We start from the raw sequence: 12,821 nt of genomic DNA, 5'->3' as shown, positions 1-12,821 counted from the left end.
AGTTTAAGAAAACGGACCAAAAAAACAAAAACTTAACACTCAGCAATGAACCGTGAAAAAAGTGAGGTCAAGGTCAAATAAAACCTGCAAGACTAACATGTACACGATAAAATATGTCCATACATCAAATACAGTTGACATATTGCATATATATTATTAGGGGGAAAAAAACAACCTCAAAACTTAACTTTGACCACTGAACCATGAAAATGTGGTCAAGGTCAGATGAGACCTGCCAGCTAGACATATACACCTAACAACCATTTCATACACCATGTATATAGACCTATTGCATACAGTATATGAAAAACAGACCAAAAACTTAACTATAACCACTGAACCATGAAATTTGCGGTCAAGGTCAGATGACACCTGCCAGTTGGACATATACACCTTACATACACCAAATATACTAGACCTGTTGTTTATAGTATGTGAGATATGGACTTGACCACCAACACTTAACCTTGTTCACTGATCCATGAAATAAGGTCGAGGTCAAGTGAAAACTGTCTGACGGAAATGAATACTTTGCAAGGTACGCACATACCAAATATGGTTATCCTATCATTAATAATAAGAGAGAAATTAACATTACAAAAAAATCTTAACTTTGTTTAAGTAGTCACTGAACCATGGAAATGAGGTAAAGGACAATGGACATGTGACAGACGGAAACTTCGTAACATGAAGCAACTATATACAAAGTATGAAGCATCCAGTTCTTCCACCTTCTAAAATATAAAGCTTTTAATGAGTTAGCTTATGCCGCCACATCCAGTGATCACTATCCCTATGTCGAGCTTTCTGCCACAAAAAATGGAGTTCCATTATGTACACGGTGACATCCCGTTAGTCCGACAATCATTATTCCGAAAGCCCATTACTCCGACAGCCCACTATTCCGTCAGCCCATTACTCCGACAGCCCATTATTGCGACAACTCATTATATCGAAAATGCATCTGTCTTAACTGTATAGGTAATTTTCTTCTAAAAAGACACAACTTTTTATATTTGTGGTTGTCCGTTTTGATTCTGATTCTTCTTCTCATGCGGGATATTTGTCTCAGTATATTGGAGTTGATACACATGCTTATATTGCAACTGCTCAGTCCTTACCCTCGTCCCTCTTTCGTTTTTCGGGTCTGGGTATTTTATCTGTCTTTATATTTCGGCGTTTGTGTGTCTAATGTCATAGCTGTTCTAGTATGCTGTTTCTTTTTTTGTGTCTTGATCTTTCTTCTGTTCACTAGATCTTCGGTTTCTCCGTTTTGCGTATTGATCAGGGGGAGAGGATTCACCACTATTAACTACATAAATAAATATATCAGAGTTGGATAACACTACCCGCCCTCTTTGGTCGCAACACTTTCTACCCCTTGTATCACTTATCTGAGTTTTGTTTAGACTCGGAAATTAGCGACTAATGTAGCGTCAGTCAAAATGAAAAAAACAAAGAGACAAATACAAACCCAGATCTTAAAAAAAAGAAAACAAATAAGACGAAATATGTGCTCCCAAAAGATAAGCAATTCCAGCTTCTATACCAGAACACCTACCCGTGCGATTTAATGCATATCATGTTTGGGAATGTGAATCCACGAAATATTAACACGTTACAGTACACAGCACTTCAGATAACGATCGACCAGACCATCAGACATAGTCTGAGAAATGACACTCGATATATTTGTAGGGGCTTATTTTGAAATCTAGAGGATTGTGTCTCTTTTATAATGATTGGGGAGCGGCAGGACTGATGAATGACAACAAAACTATTTACGAAAAACAAATGTGACAGACATGAACCAACGACAACCACTTAACTCCATCCACTGACTGGTAAGGCACTTAAATGTTAAATTAGAATCGGTGCTTAACCATTACATTAGGAATTGAAATTGCCAGATACTAAAAAAATCGTATTGTAAGATCTGGGCGCTACTGTTTAAATTATACTGCTGATTAAGTTGAGGATGGCCGTCATCTATTTAGATGAGAATAAATACCTTCGAAAGTCAACGCGAAGCATTCAAACGAGAAAACCTACTACCTGATTTGTGAAAAAAAAATAGTCGACATGAAAACAAATATGATAGACAGCTACAACCACTACTGGCTCCTGACATGGGACCGTGTAACAGCAAACCTCAAGAACAAGCTGTAAAAAATTGTGAAAAATAGCATTTATAGCCGACTGAAGGAATGGGTTTTTCTCATGAATGAAGATTGTACAAAATTTTAACTCTGGTGAATAGTTGGCTCGTTGGCAACCATACTAAATCTCCCTGTCATCAGATCGAAACAAAGATTAAAAAAACTAACAAAAAAAAATATAGCCAAAAAGTATAGATTTTTAGACTTGAATTAGACATAAGAGGTCATCTCGGTACCAGGATCCATGACAAACGAGACGATTTTAATTCACAAATTATGAATTTCCCTAGCCTTGAGTACTGGATCACTGATTGCTTACGCTGGCAGTTTCGACGAAGTATAAAGATTGGGCAATGGTGCCAGGCTATCAATTTCCCCCACCTTAAGAAAATATCAATATAACTGCAAATGGGACATACATTGCCCAACTCATTCGGTATTCAAGAACTTGAAGCTGCTGCTCAGACTTTATAAAACGCCACTTGTGTCTGAGCAGAAAGTTATTGAACCAAGGGTTTATGTCAATGAACGTCTAGTTCTAAATAAATTTCATCTGACAATACCAATATATGGCAAGCCGTTTTGCTATTTATTCTTACTTCAAGCTATCTCATAAACTTTATAAGATATCTTATATAGTTTATAAGATATCTTATATAGTTTATAAGATATCTTATATAGTTTATAATAATATCTTTCATAGTTTATAAGATATATCATATAGTTTATAAGATATCTTATATAGTTTATAAGATATCTTATATAATTTATCAGATATCTTATATAATTGTCTTTATACGATATCTCATAAACTATATAAGATACCTTATAAACTATATGAGATATCTTATAAACTATATAAGATATCTTATAAACTATATGATATCTTATAAATTATATAAGATATCTTATATAGAAATTGTTTATAAGATATCTCATATACTTTATAAGATATCTTATAAACTTTAGAAGATAGCTTATAAAGTATACAAGATATCATATAAACTTTATGAGATATCTTATATAACATTAAAGATATCTTATAAAAATTAAATTATATAAGATATCTTATATATTAAAGGAGATGTCGGAGATATCTTGAAATTCGAATAAATAGTAAAACGGCTTGCCATACCAATACCTTGTTGATAATCAACTTCACAAATGAATTGATTGTCTTGAAGTAAGGATTCTAGGTACTGATGTTGTGTATCATCTTCGTGTTGTTGTGTTCTATTATTTGTCAGTGTCTTTGTATATAATAGACCAATTAACCTTTAATATTTAGTCAATGTTTGTTAAAATCCTTTTGGTGCATGTGACTCGGTAATCATATACATCCAATCATCGTGTTATTGTGCTTTTTCGTATTCTCGTCTTTCATGTTTGCTTATCATGTGAGCTTGTTTATAATTCATTTTGTTTCTCATTGTTGGCATAGTTGTTTTTATTGTGATTCTGAATTAGTATAACATATTGTTGACTGCTGTACCCCAATTTTTTACATTTTTAACTATTACATCTGTTTGTTTTGTTCACACATTGTTGTCAATATAATGGAATTTTTTGCGACTATCATATTAGTCTAGAGATTAAGCTATCTTTAAAACCAAGCCAATCCACCAATAAGGAAATGCCTATACCAAGTCAGGAATATGACAGCTGTTTTCCATTCGTTTGATGTGTTTGAGCTAAAAATTCAAATTTGAGAACCGAATCGAAAAAAACAGCAATTTTTCCATTTGTAAAGGGGCATAACTCTAAAACAGTTAAAGTGACACCTCCAAAATTCTAACTTGATCTGTATTTTGTGTTTAGAAGCATCGTGTATAATTTTCATAACATTCTAGAGACTAACTAAAATCAGTGAACGGAAACAAAAAATTAGCAATTTTTCCGTTTGTAATGGGGCATAACTACATAAATGTTTTAAGTGACACCACCAAAAATCGAACTTGATCTGTGTTTTGGTAATAAGCATTTTGTATAAGTTCATCACATTTAGTTGAGGCACACTAAAGTTAAGGGAAAGGAAACCAACTTTTGGACGTATGGGGGCATACAAATGTAATCAGGAAAATCACTTCATCAAACTATATTTTAAAACAAAATCGTGCACATAGGACATTGTCCCTATCACACCGTCACATAACCATGCTATGTAAAAAAAAATTCTATGACATTGAATACAACTTCATAGTTAATAACTACCAAAATTGACACATAATCCTTAAAATCGTGTGTATGGACCGAAGACAATAGCCTGTTGTTCAGTGGTTTTCGTTTGTTTACGAGGTTCAGAGGTGTTCCTCATGTTTATATATAGATTAGAGCGTTGGTTTTCCTGTTTGGACAGTTCAACACCAAGTCATTTTGGGGCCCTCTATAGCTTACTGTTGGGTGTGAGCCAAGGGTCAATGTTGAAGGTAGCTTTTTATATATTGTGACTTGGATGGAGAGTTGTCTCATTGACGCTGAACACCACATCATCTTATTAATACCAATGTCTAATGACGGCAATTGTTCTGTGCAGTGATCTGCGACTATTTCTAAATCTCTCGGCTGAACAAACTTTTTTCTATCCATTGTAATGTTAACACAGGTGTTCAGCATAATATTTGAAGTCAAATTTGACATGTAGTTATAAATCATCTAGCTGTCAAATTTTCAATTATATTGACATTAACTCTTTGTACTCAAATAAAGACATTTTGGACTGTCAAAACTTTCCCATATTCTATGCACAGCAAATAGGTACTTAATTGTTATGATAGAATGACAACCAATTGATTTCAACCCCATATTTTTTTTCAAGTGTACCTATAATATTAACAATAACAAAATAACAATGCGTTTTACCAATGAAAATATCCTTTGAAAGGGACATCACCTATTAAATTTGCCTCATCTTAGTAAAATTTCCAGATTTTCTTTCATCAGTTTTCTATCATTTCAACTTGAGATGACAACCGATGACATTTCTAGGCCTGGTTTTGCAAGTTTCCAAAGCATCAAATGCCATCGTTTTTTTCTGTGTATTGTAACTAGAAAGTGTACTGCTTGGAAAGTGAATAATGGTTGCAATTTCAAATAAATCAGTACTGAAGTAAAAAGTTTAAGTGACTTGTTATATCACTCAACAATTTGGTTCAAAACGGAAAACATTTAATAAATTTTGACCATCTCACCCCTATTTAGCAAAATTGAAACTTATCTTAATTTTCCATCCAGTCCTTATATAGAAAGGACAAGGTACGATAAGCACACCTATTTTCTAAATTTCCAAAACAAAATTTGAAAAAAGAAAAAGGAATTTTACATTTTTAAGTCAGGTGCCTGCTTTTCAGTGGTTGTCATTTGTTGCTGTAAATATTTGTTTTGTACATACATGGCTGTTAAATTTTCTCGCTTTTTTTAATCAGGACCTTTCACAGCTTGCTGTTTGGCAAAGGTTTTGCTCTTAGAAAGCTGTAATGGTGACCTATAGTTTCTTACTTTTCAAGTCATTTGGTTTCTGGTGGAGAGTTGTCTCATTGGCAATCATACCACATCTTATATTTATGTAATCTGTCAAGTTTTGTTAGAACTGATTCAACAGGTCTTTAGAAGATTTTATTTCTCAATATAAACAAAGAGAAAATACATGACAATCATCTTTTTGAATTTGGCAGTACCCTAATTAAAACACACGATAAAGGCATTGTACGAAACACCTTTGATCAAGTCTGTTATAATTTTGTTTCTGTTCAAACCATTCTACAACAGGTTGAAAATTTTAATATTTGTATTTTTCTGGTCTAACCATTCTATAACAGTTTGTTGAATATTTGTAAAATTGTTAATCTGTCTTGTATTTGGTGTCAAGGTGACATATACATTCTTGTTTCCTGATGGATGGTTGTCTCATTGACAATTAAAATGCATCTCATTATTTTAATATTGTATTGTACATTATGGAAGTTAAAAATCTGACAATATTGTTTTTATCCATTAACCTTTATTTGATACACAACAACTGAATATTAGAAATAAAATTTGGAGAATGTCACAATCATCATACATAAAATCTTGGACTAATCAAGCTAAACTCATCATGCAAATAAGTTATCCTTTCTGACTCTTTAATCTCTCCAGTATTTGGTCAATAAAATATTAAGTAGTATTTACATTAAAACTGCACAGATAAAACACATAGGATTTCAGTATTTGGTTTGAACATACTTTTTTCACACCTGACATCAGAATGATCATCTATAGTAGCTTCACTAGAATCTCAAGATTAGCACATAATACAAAATGTTCTTACAACAACAAGAATGAATATCTCCATTCTACAACTGATTTATTTGCTTCTTTCCCTGATATTTCAGATGTTTCCAGCTATAAAAAAAATGCTCAATATCAACCTGTTCTTACAACATAAGAAAACCACGAACTGCTAAATGTAAATATGGCAAGTAATTTTTAGGATTCCATAATCCCTGTGACTTCGAATTAAAAACATGTACAAGAAAATAAATCTATAAATCTTATTACTCTAGTGCATTTATTAATTACATTCATCTTGAGCACTTCAGAAAATAAATATTCATTTCAAATAAATATCCATCAAATCAGTATATCATAGAAAACTGAAAACTACCTGCCATAAATTATATGAATAATAACAGTCTAATTCTACAAGCAAAGTTTATAAACATGTTTGTACAATACTGTTTGAGGTTTACATTAGTAACTTCTTACAGAGCATACAAATCAACCATATCATCATTATAGTAGCACTTGTGAAAATAAAATGAACACAAAATATTTAAAATTACAAGTCATTTAGAAATGGAGATCTACCAATAGTAAAAATACTATAGAAACTTCTTGATGCAGGTGTGATATTTGCTTGATGAACACAGTAGTCATGGAATGCTTATAAACTTGTCAGAAAGTCATAACTTACCACAAAACGTCTAGCTTACAAACAACTACAAATACTCAAAATTTTGGATGATCATTTATTTTAATACAATTCAAAAGCATGCTACGAGCACAATATGTATGTCATGTCAAAAATGGATCACTTTATAGATAAAAGCTGCCGATCCTCAGTACCTTACATAGACTTTGGCAATCTTTAACATGATAATTGGTCAATTAAAAGCTGGAAAATATAAATGGAATTACAAAGTGTTCACATGGTTAATCTTCTATCACTGTACCACAAGCAGGTACAATCACAATATGCTATAACACAACATCTTGCCATTATAAGATCCTTATCACAATGTACAAAAAATCTAAAATGCTGCGACATATTTCTGGCAGAGTTCCAGATCCTATGTTTTGATATAATGCCTCAACAATTATGCTTAAGATATGGAAACGACCTGACAGCAGTTAGCGAGACTTCTCCTCGTAAACTGAGGTAGGCACAGTGTCGTTAGGGGGTGGGCGTCTAGCACTACAAGTGGAATCACAGTCACCCACAGATGATTGGTGGACAATATCACAGTAGTTTGTTTACACATCTTAAAAATAAACATCAATATACTTATTATATCTATTTTTTTTTATAGTTTTTTTTTTTTTTTTTTTACATTTTTATAATACACATGGCATTTTGAGAAGTCTTGACATAAATAAAACAATGAGGTTGTGTGCACACTTAAATACACCCTTCAATAAATTAGAGTTGTTAGGTGGAGGTTATCATGACCAAGCCCACCTGACAAGAACAAGGAATTATGAAAGACTAAAATACTTCATTGGAAGTAATGAAAAAATAAAATGTGCTGTGCTTCTTGGAAGCATTGAGCACCAAAGTATTTGCATCGTTGGGGGCTGGTCCGTATCTCTGACCTAACAACTCAGAACACATTGGTTAACAAATGGAATACTGTATCCGCCCCACAATTAACCCGCTTTTATATAGAGATCACGAGGCAGTCACATCGACTCCCCCAACATATTGCCGAGCAGAGAGTTGGCATTGTGGTCGTCACCTCCCCAAAGACCACTTCCACCATTACCCCACATTCCCCCCGAATTGTAATTATTGGCCATATGGTTAGCCTGAGCTGGTTGATTCCAGGAATCATTGCAAACACCCATGCTGTTTTGGCGGTACGCAGTATTATTAGGCTGCTGCGGCTGCGACTGCCACTGACTAGATGACTGGGCTGTCATGGCAAATCTAGCCGCTTCATTGTCGGACACAAAATCAGCTACTATGGTTGTGTTTCCTAATACACATGTGTTGAGCGATTTCTGTGCTTTGAATGCTTCTTCCTTTGAGTGGTATCTGACTAAGGCTTGGCCATTGTTCAAACTAAGATAAAACCACACTAGAGGACCATGTTGCATGCAGAGGGTCCTTAATGTTGATCCATCTATCTGTAAAGTTAATGAATATATGTTAGTATTTGATTATTTAAACAATGAAATATTTCTGCCATAATACATGCATTCTCGTGAAATTGAAATGAGAGAAAAACAGGAGAAGACACTAATTTAGCTTCTATACATAATCCCAACAAGTCTCTTTGAATTGTTATATGTGTCATTTTCATTATTGTGATTTGTATTTTCTTTTTAAAAATCTTCCCTCATAATCACAGGTGTTGAGCAAACATGAATCAAACAATCAATGAATCATAAACAGAACAATACTATAGGGTTATTGCATGAATATTGTCCCGAGTAGAATTTTATATATGTTCTACGAGGGACAATAATTCCCAATATTCATGCAATAACCCTTTTATTGTATAGCAATATAATAATTTGAAAGTAAAAATTGGTTTAAACTACGTCATGAATTTTGAAGATTTATTGCACTAGTGCGATATTGGAATTTATTGCACACTTACTTTTGGTTACTTTCTGTGGGAAATATTACATTGCTATACAATAATATAATTTATTGCACGCTAACTTTTGGTTACTTTCTGTGGATAGTATTATATTGCTATGCAATAATACATTTTATTATCTGTAGTCTTTAAGTCGACTACATCTGTTATGGTCTAAAGATCAAAATCAACCCTCATATTAAAGCAGCTAACAATGGGATTCTGCAAGTGTGGCTTCGACCATTTCTTGTCAATATATTTAACTATCTTATGTAAACCTGAAATAATTCAGTGGTGGTCTTTTGTTGGTGAATATCATATTTATATTTCTTTCTTTGTTTCTTTCACATAAGTCAGGCCATTAGTGTTCTCATATAAATTGTTTTACATTCGTAATTTCGGGGCCTTTTAAACATTAGCTGAATATGCGGTATAGGTTTTGCTCATTGTTGAAGGCCTTACCAACTTGAAATAACCTTTACATGGTTCAGATAATTAATGCATCTTGATATTTCACACATTAAATTGAAACCTAACAATTATTTATTCCAGATTAAAGCTACTTCTTAGGGCTGTTCCAGAAAATAATATGTCCCCCAGGAAAGGCAATTTTATAAATTTTATGTGGGTGGTTTATTTGAAATACCAAAATGCAAAGGGAAAGTTCAATGTTTTCATTTATTTTTATTTGGGGGGTAAAAAAAGTGCAGTCCCTGGGGGGTACAGTATTTTCTGGAACAGCCCTTGTTACAAATGTATATAAAAGTCAACTTACTTGAGGAGTGAGATTTTTCAGGATCAAACAAGGAGTAATATTGTTTGACATCCTTGCATCCCAGTTAGACATGTTCCCTGTAAAAAATGACAAAAATGTAGAAAACCACATACAAAATGTAATCAACCTGTTAATTCAAAATTAATACCTGCAAATAGTGGTTTATCGTATTTGGTAAGTCATAATATGTCAGATTTAAAACTTTTGAAAAAATATCTCTTTCAACATGAAGCTTTGACACAAGTCACACTGTTCATTGTCAGCAATGCAAAACAAACAGGTCAATGAGATTATAAGATTTGTCTATTCATTTTCTTAAAGTGTTACTTATTATGAATTCCCTCTCCAAGCTAAAAATCTGCGTCACTAAATATGTTGCAAAAGTTACAAGGCAAGAGAAGCAATACAAATCATTCATTCACACACCATCGCATTTAAGAAATGAACCAACATACTATAATACTAAATAATTAAATTAAAAATCCATTTGGTATTGCGAGAGTTGTTTCATTGGCTATTATACTAGATCTTCTTTTTTATAGTGTACAACGGATCAGTCCATATTTTTAGCTATGCAATAGTACAAGGTTGGCAAATTTCATCCAGACCTTACTGATATATTTATACATTGATTGGTATTAATTGAAGGGTAAATCATCATATCATTTGCGAGTCAAATTTGTGAAAATACTTGATTGTTTAAATCAAATAAATTTAAAATGAAAAATTCCCTTTTCAGCTGACTTGAAGACAAATAAAACAGATCTTTAGTTTACCTGAATTGAAAGAAGATGGGTCAGTTCTGGTTCCTGCCCAGGAATGTTGACGATTTACACCAGACCAGTTGTTCGGCTTCAAACCTGGTGGTGGACGCTGCTGCATGGCGCTGTTCTTTGGTAATGGCACACCCCATACTTCGTTGGAGAAAGACGTTGGAGTCATGGAATCGCCGCCACTCCACGACTTCTGGGACATATTCTTAGGATTCATAGGCGGGAGGGACTCACTTGGACTGGTTTTAGTGATTAATGATCCTAAGGAATCATCTCTGATGGTATTGACACTTAAACTGAGAGAACGAGAAAAGCTTCCTGGCGTGATATGTGGATCATCCTCGACACTCTTTTGAGTAATTCCTGGCCAAGGTTTACCAGGTACAAATTCTGGTATTGCATCATTAATAGTGAGAGAAGATGATGTAGATGGTAAGTGAGATTCTTTAATATCTTTCCCATTCTCGTCAATTGTAGATGTGGGGCCCGTTGATGAGACACTGATTGTAGGCCAACTCTGGGACCCAGATGTAGTTGCTGGCACATTGGACCAGGTGGAATCTCCTCCTAGTTGGGTTAGACCAAGACCACCATACTGAAGACTGGACTGTGATGAGGCCTGGCTAGTTTTAGACGAGCCTGGGGCCTTGTTTAAAGCACTATATTCTGCATTAGCACCAGAATCTGGACTGGACTCTTTTTCTGTGGGTTTCTTCCACTGACTAAGTTTAGATTGTTGAGGTTGACTGTTGGGCATGTTGAGATTTGAGAGACTGGACTCGATAGTGGAGATGGCATCCTCCGTTGATGATTGTGAAGTTGTTGTTGGTTGAGGTTTAATAAGAAGACGTTGAGCATCATGGATTTGACGTTGGGTTATAAGAATTTGTTGTTTGATCGTATTAATTTTCATATTGACCTGTTCAAGTTGTTGACGTTGAACCATTGGGTTCATAGAGACACTGTTCTTTTGAAGGACTTGTTGGGTAGTGATAAGCTGTTGTAGACACTGCTGATGCTGTAGTAACTGCTGGAGTAGAACCAACATATACGGAGGCAATTGCTGGTTGAGAAGTTGTGGACTGATTAATCCTGCCTTAACGGCAAGGTGTAACTGCTGGAGAATCTGTTGTTGGGCCATTTGTTGTGCGACAGCCTGAGCTCGACCAGCGGCAGGCTTTTTATTTTGTTGCGGAGGCATAATACTAGTTTGACTAGAGACTGGCTGACTAGGTCCCTTGAACGCTTGAGCATTTGGTGGAGGAAAAGGAGTATTTGGATTAGGCACAAATGGATTGTTTTCCTGCTGAGTATCTGATATGTCATTATCACTTATCACTTTGGACTTGGCACTTTCCAATAATACATCATCTCTATAAGTAGCACCTTTTTGCTTGTAAAGTTCAGCTGAAAATACATAGAGTTCTATGTAAAAATCTTAAATCTATTTGAAATAATGTGTTTATCACTTTATCCCCTCATTAGCAAACAATCGATTATTTTTTTAAAACGGAAAATGCAACATTTGATTACAGTAAATCATTTAAATGTCAATGAGCTTTAACACACACATACTTATTGAAACTGAGGATTTCAGATTGAATTGTAGAGACTTAACAATCAAAATCTGAAGCAAGAACAATAAACTTGTGTGAATATACAACATGCCTATTACAAAGTACAAACTATTTTATCTTTTAAATCAACATTACTTTACTGTGGATTATAAAAGTTCAAAAAAAATTTAAAGCAATATTTCATACAATTTTTTTCTTATGCTTACAGCAAATCATTTTTATACATTTCAAAAGTAGTTATTTGTTTAACTTCTTATCTACCACAGGCTATCATACAGTTCACTACTACACACAGCTTATTAGTTAGCTACTGCAGCTGATTTGTAGGTTAACTACCAGAGATATTTTGCAGTGTGATAATTTTTACGGCGGTGCAATTAAATATGAAATTATTAAGCAATTACAGTATAGAAATTAAAAATAAAAAATGCATTTAATTCACAATTGTTTGAATTTTTATATTTCTGATTTTGATCCAATTATGTACACTAATTAAGTCAATAAACTATGTTGAAAAACAAATTATTTGTCCAAATGTCGTTATCCAACTCCGGTTCCTCGCTTACTATTTCCGATTAACTGATATAACTGCCGATACTTTTAACTTCACTTTCGTCTATATCAGACTGCTTAGAACCCTCAAACTCTTCATCTTCTTCCTCCGATTCGAAGAATGAAGCTTATTTAACGGCCAT

The 12,821-nt window shown here is 33.8% G+C and overlaps 1 protein-coding gene across 3 annotated transcripts in view; it reads right to left on the bottom strand.

Moving 5' to 3' along the window:
* Positions 1–6,136: 6,136 nt before the first annotated feature.
* The window catches only part of LOC143045814 (trinucleotide repeat-containing gene 6C protein-like), a 40,130-nt gene continuing 33,445 nt past the window's right edge, over positions 6,137–12,821 (bottom strand). For all 3 annotated transcript variants that reach the window (XM_076218595.1, XM_076218594.1, XM_076218596.1), the window contains 3 exons: positions 10,553–11,956; positions 9,777–9,853; positions 6,137–8,543 (listed from right to left, as the gene is read on the bottom strand). In XM_076218595.1, the coding sequence (XP_076074710.1) occupies positions 8,097–8,543; positions 9,777–9,853; positions 10,553–11,956 (1,928 nt within the window). In that variant the 3' untranslated portion in view covers positions 6,137–8,096. The remainder of the gene's footprint in view (positions 8,544–9,776; positions 9,854–10,552; positions 11,957–12,821) is intronic.

Source organism: Mytilus galloprovincialis, chromosome 9 (genome assembly GCF_965363235.1).
Source record: "Mytilus galloprovincialis chromosome 9, xbMytGall1.hap1.1, whole genome shotgun sequence".
Classification (NCBI taxonomy): domain Eukaryota; kingdom Metazoa; phylum Mollusca; class Bivalvia; order Mytilida; family Mytilidae; genus Mytilus; species Mytilus galloprovincialis.
The sequence above is the reverse complement of the archived record's forward strand: the minus strand, read 5'-3'. Positions and strand labels throughout refer to the sequence as shown.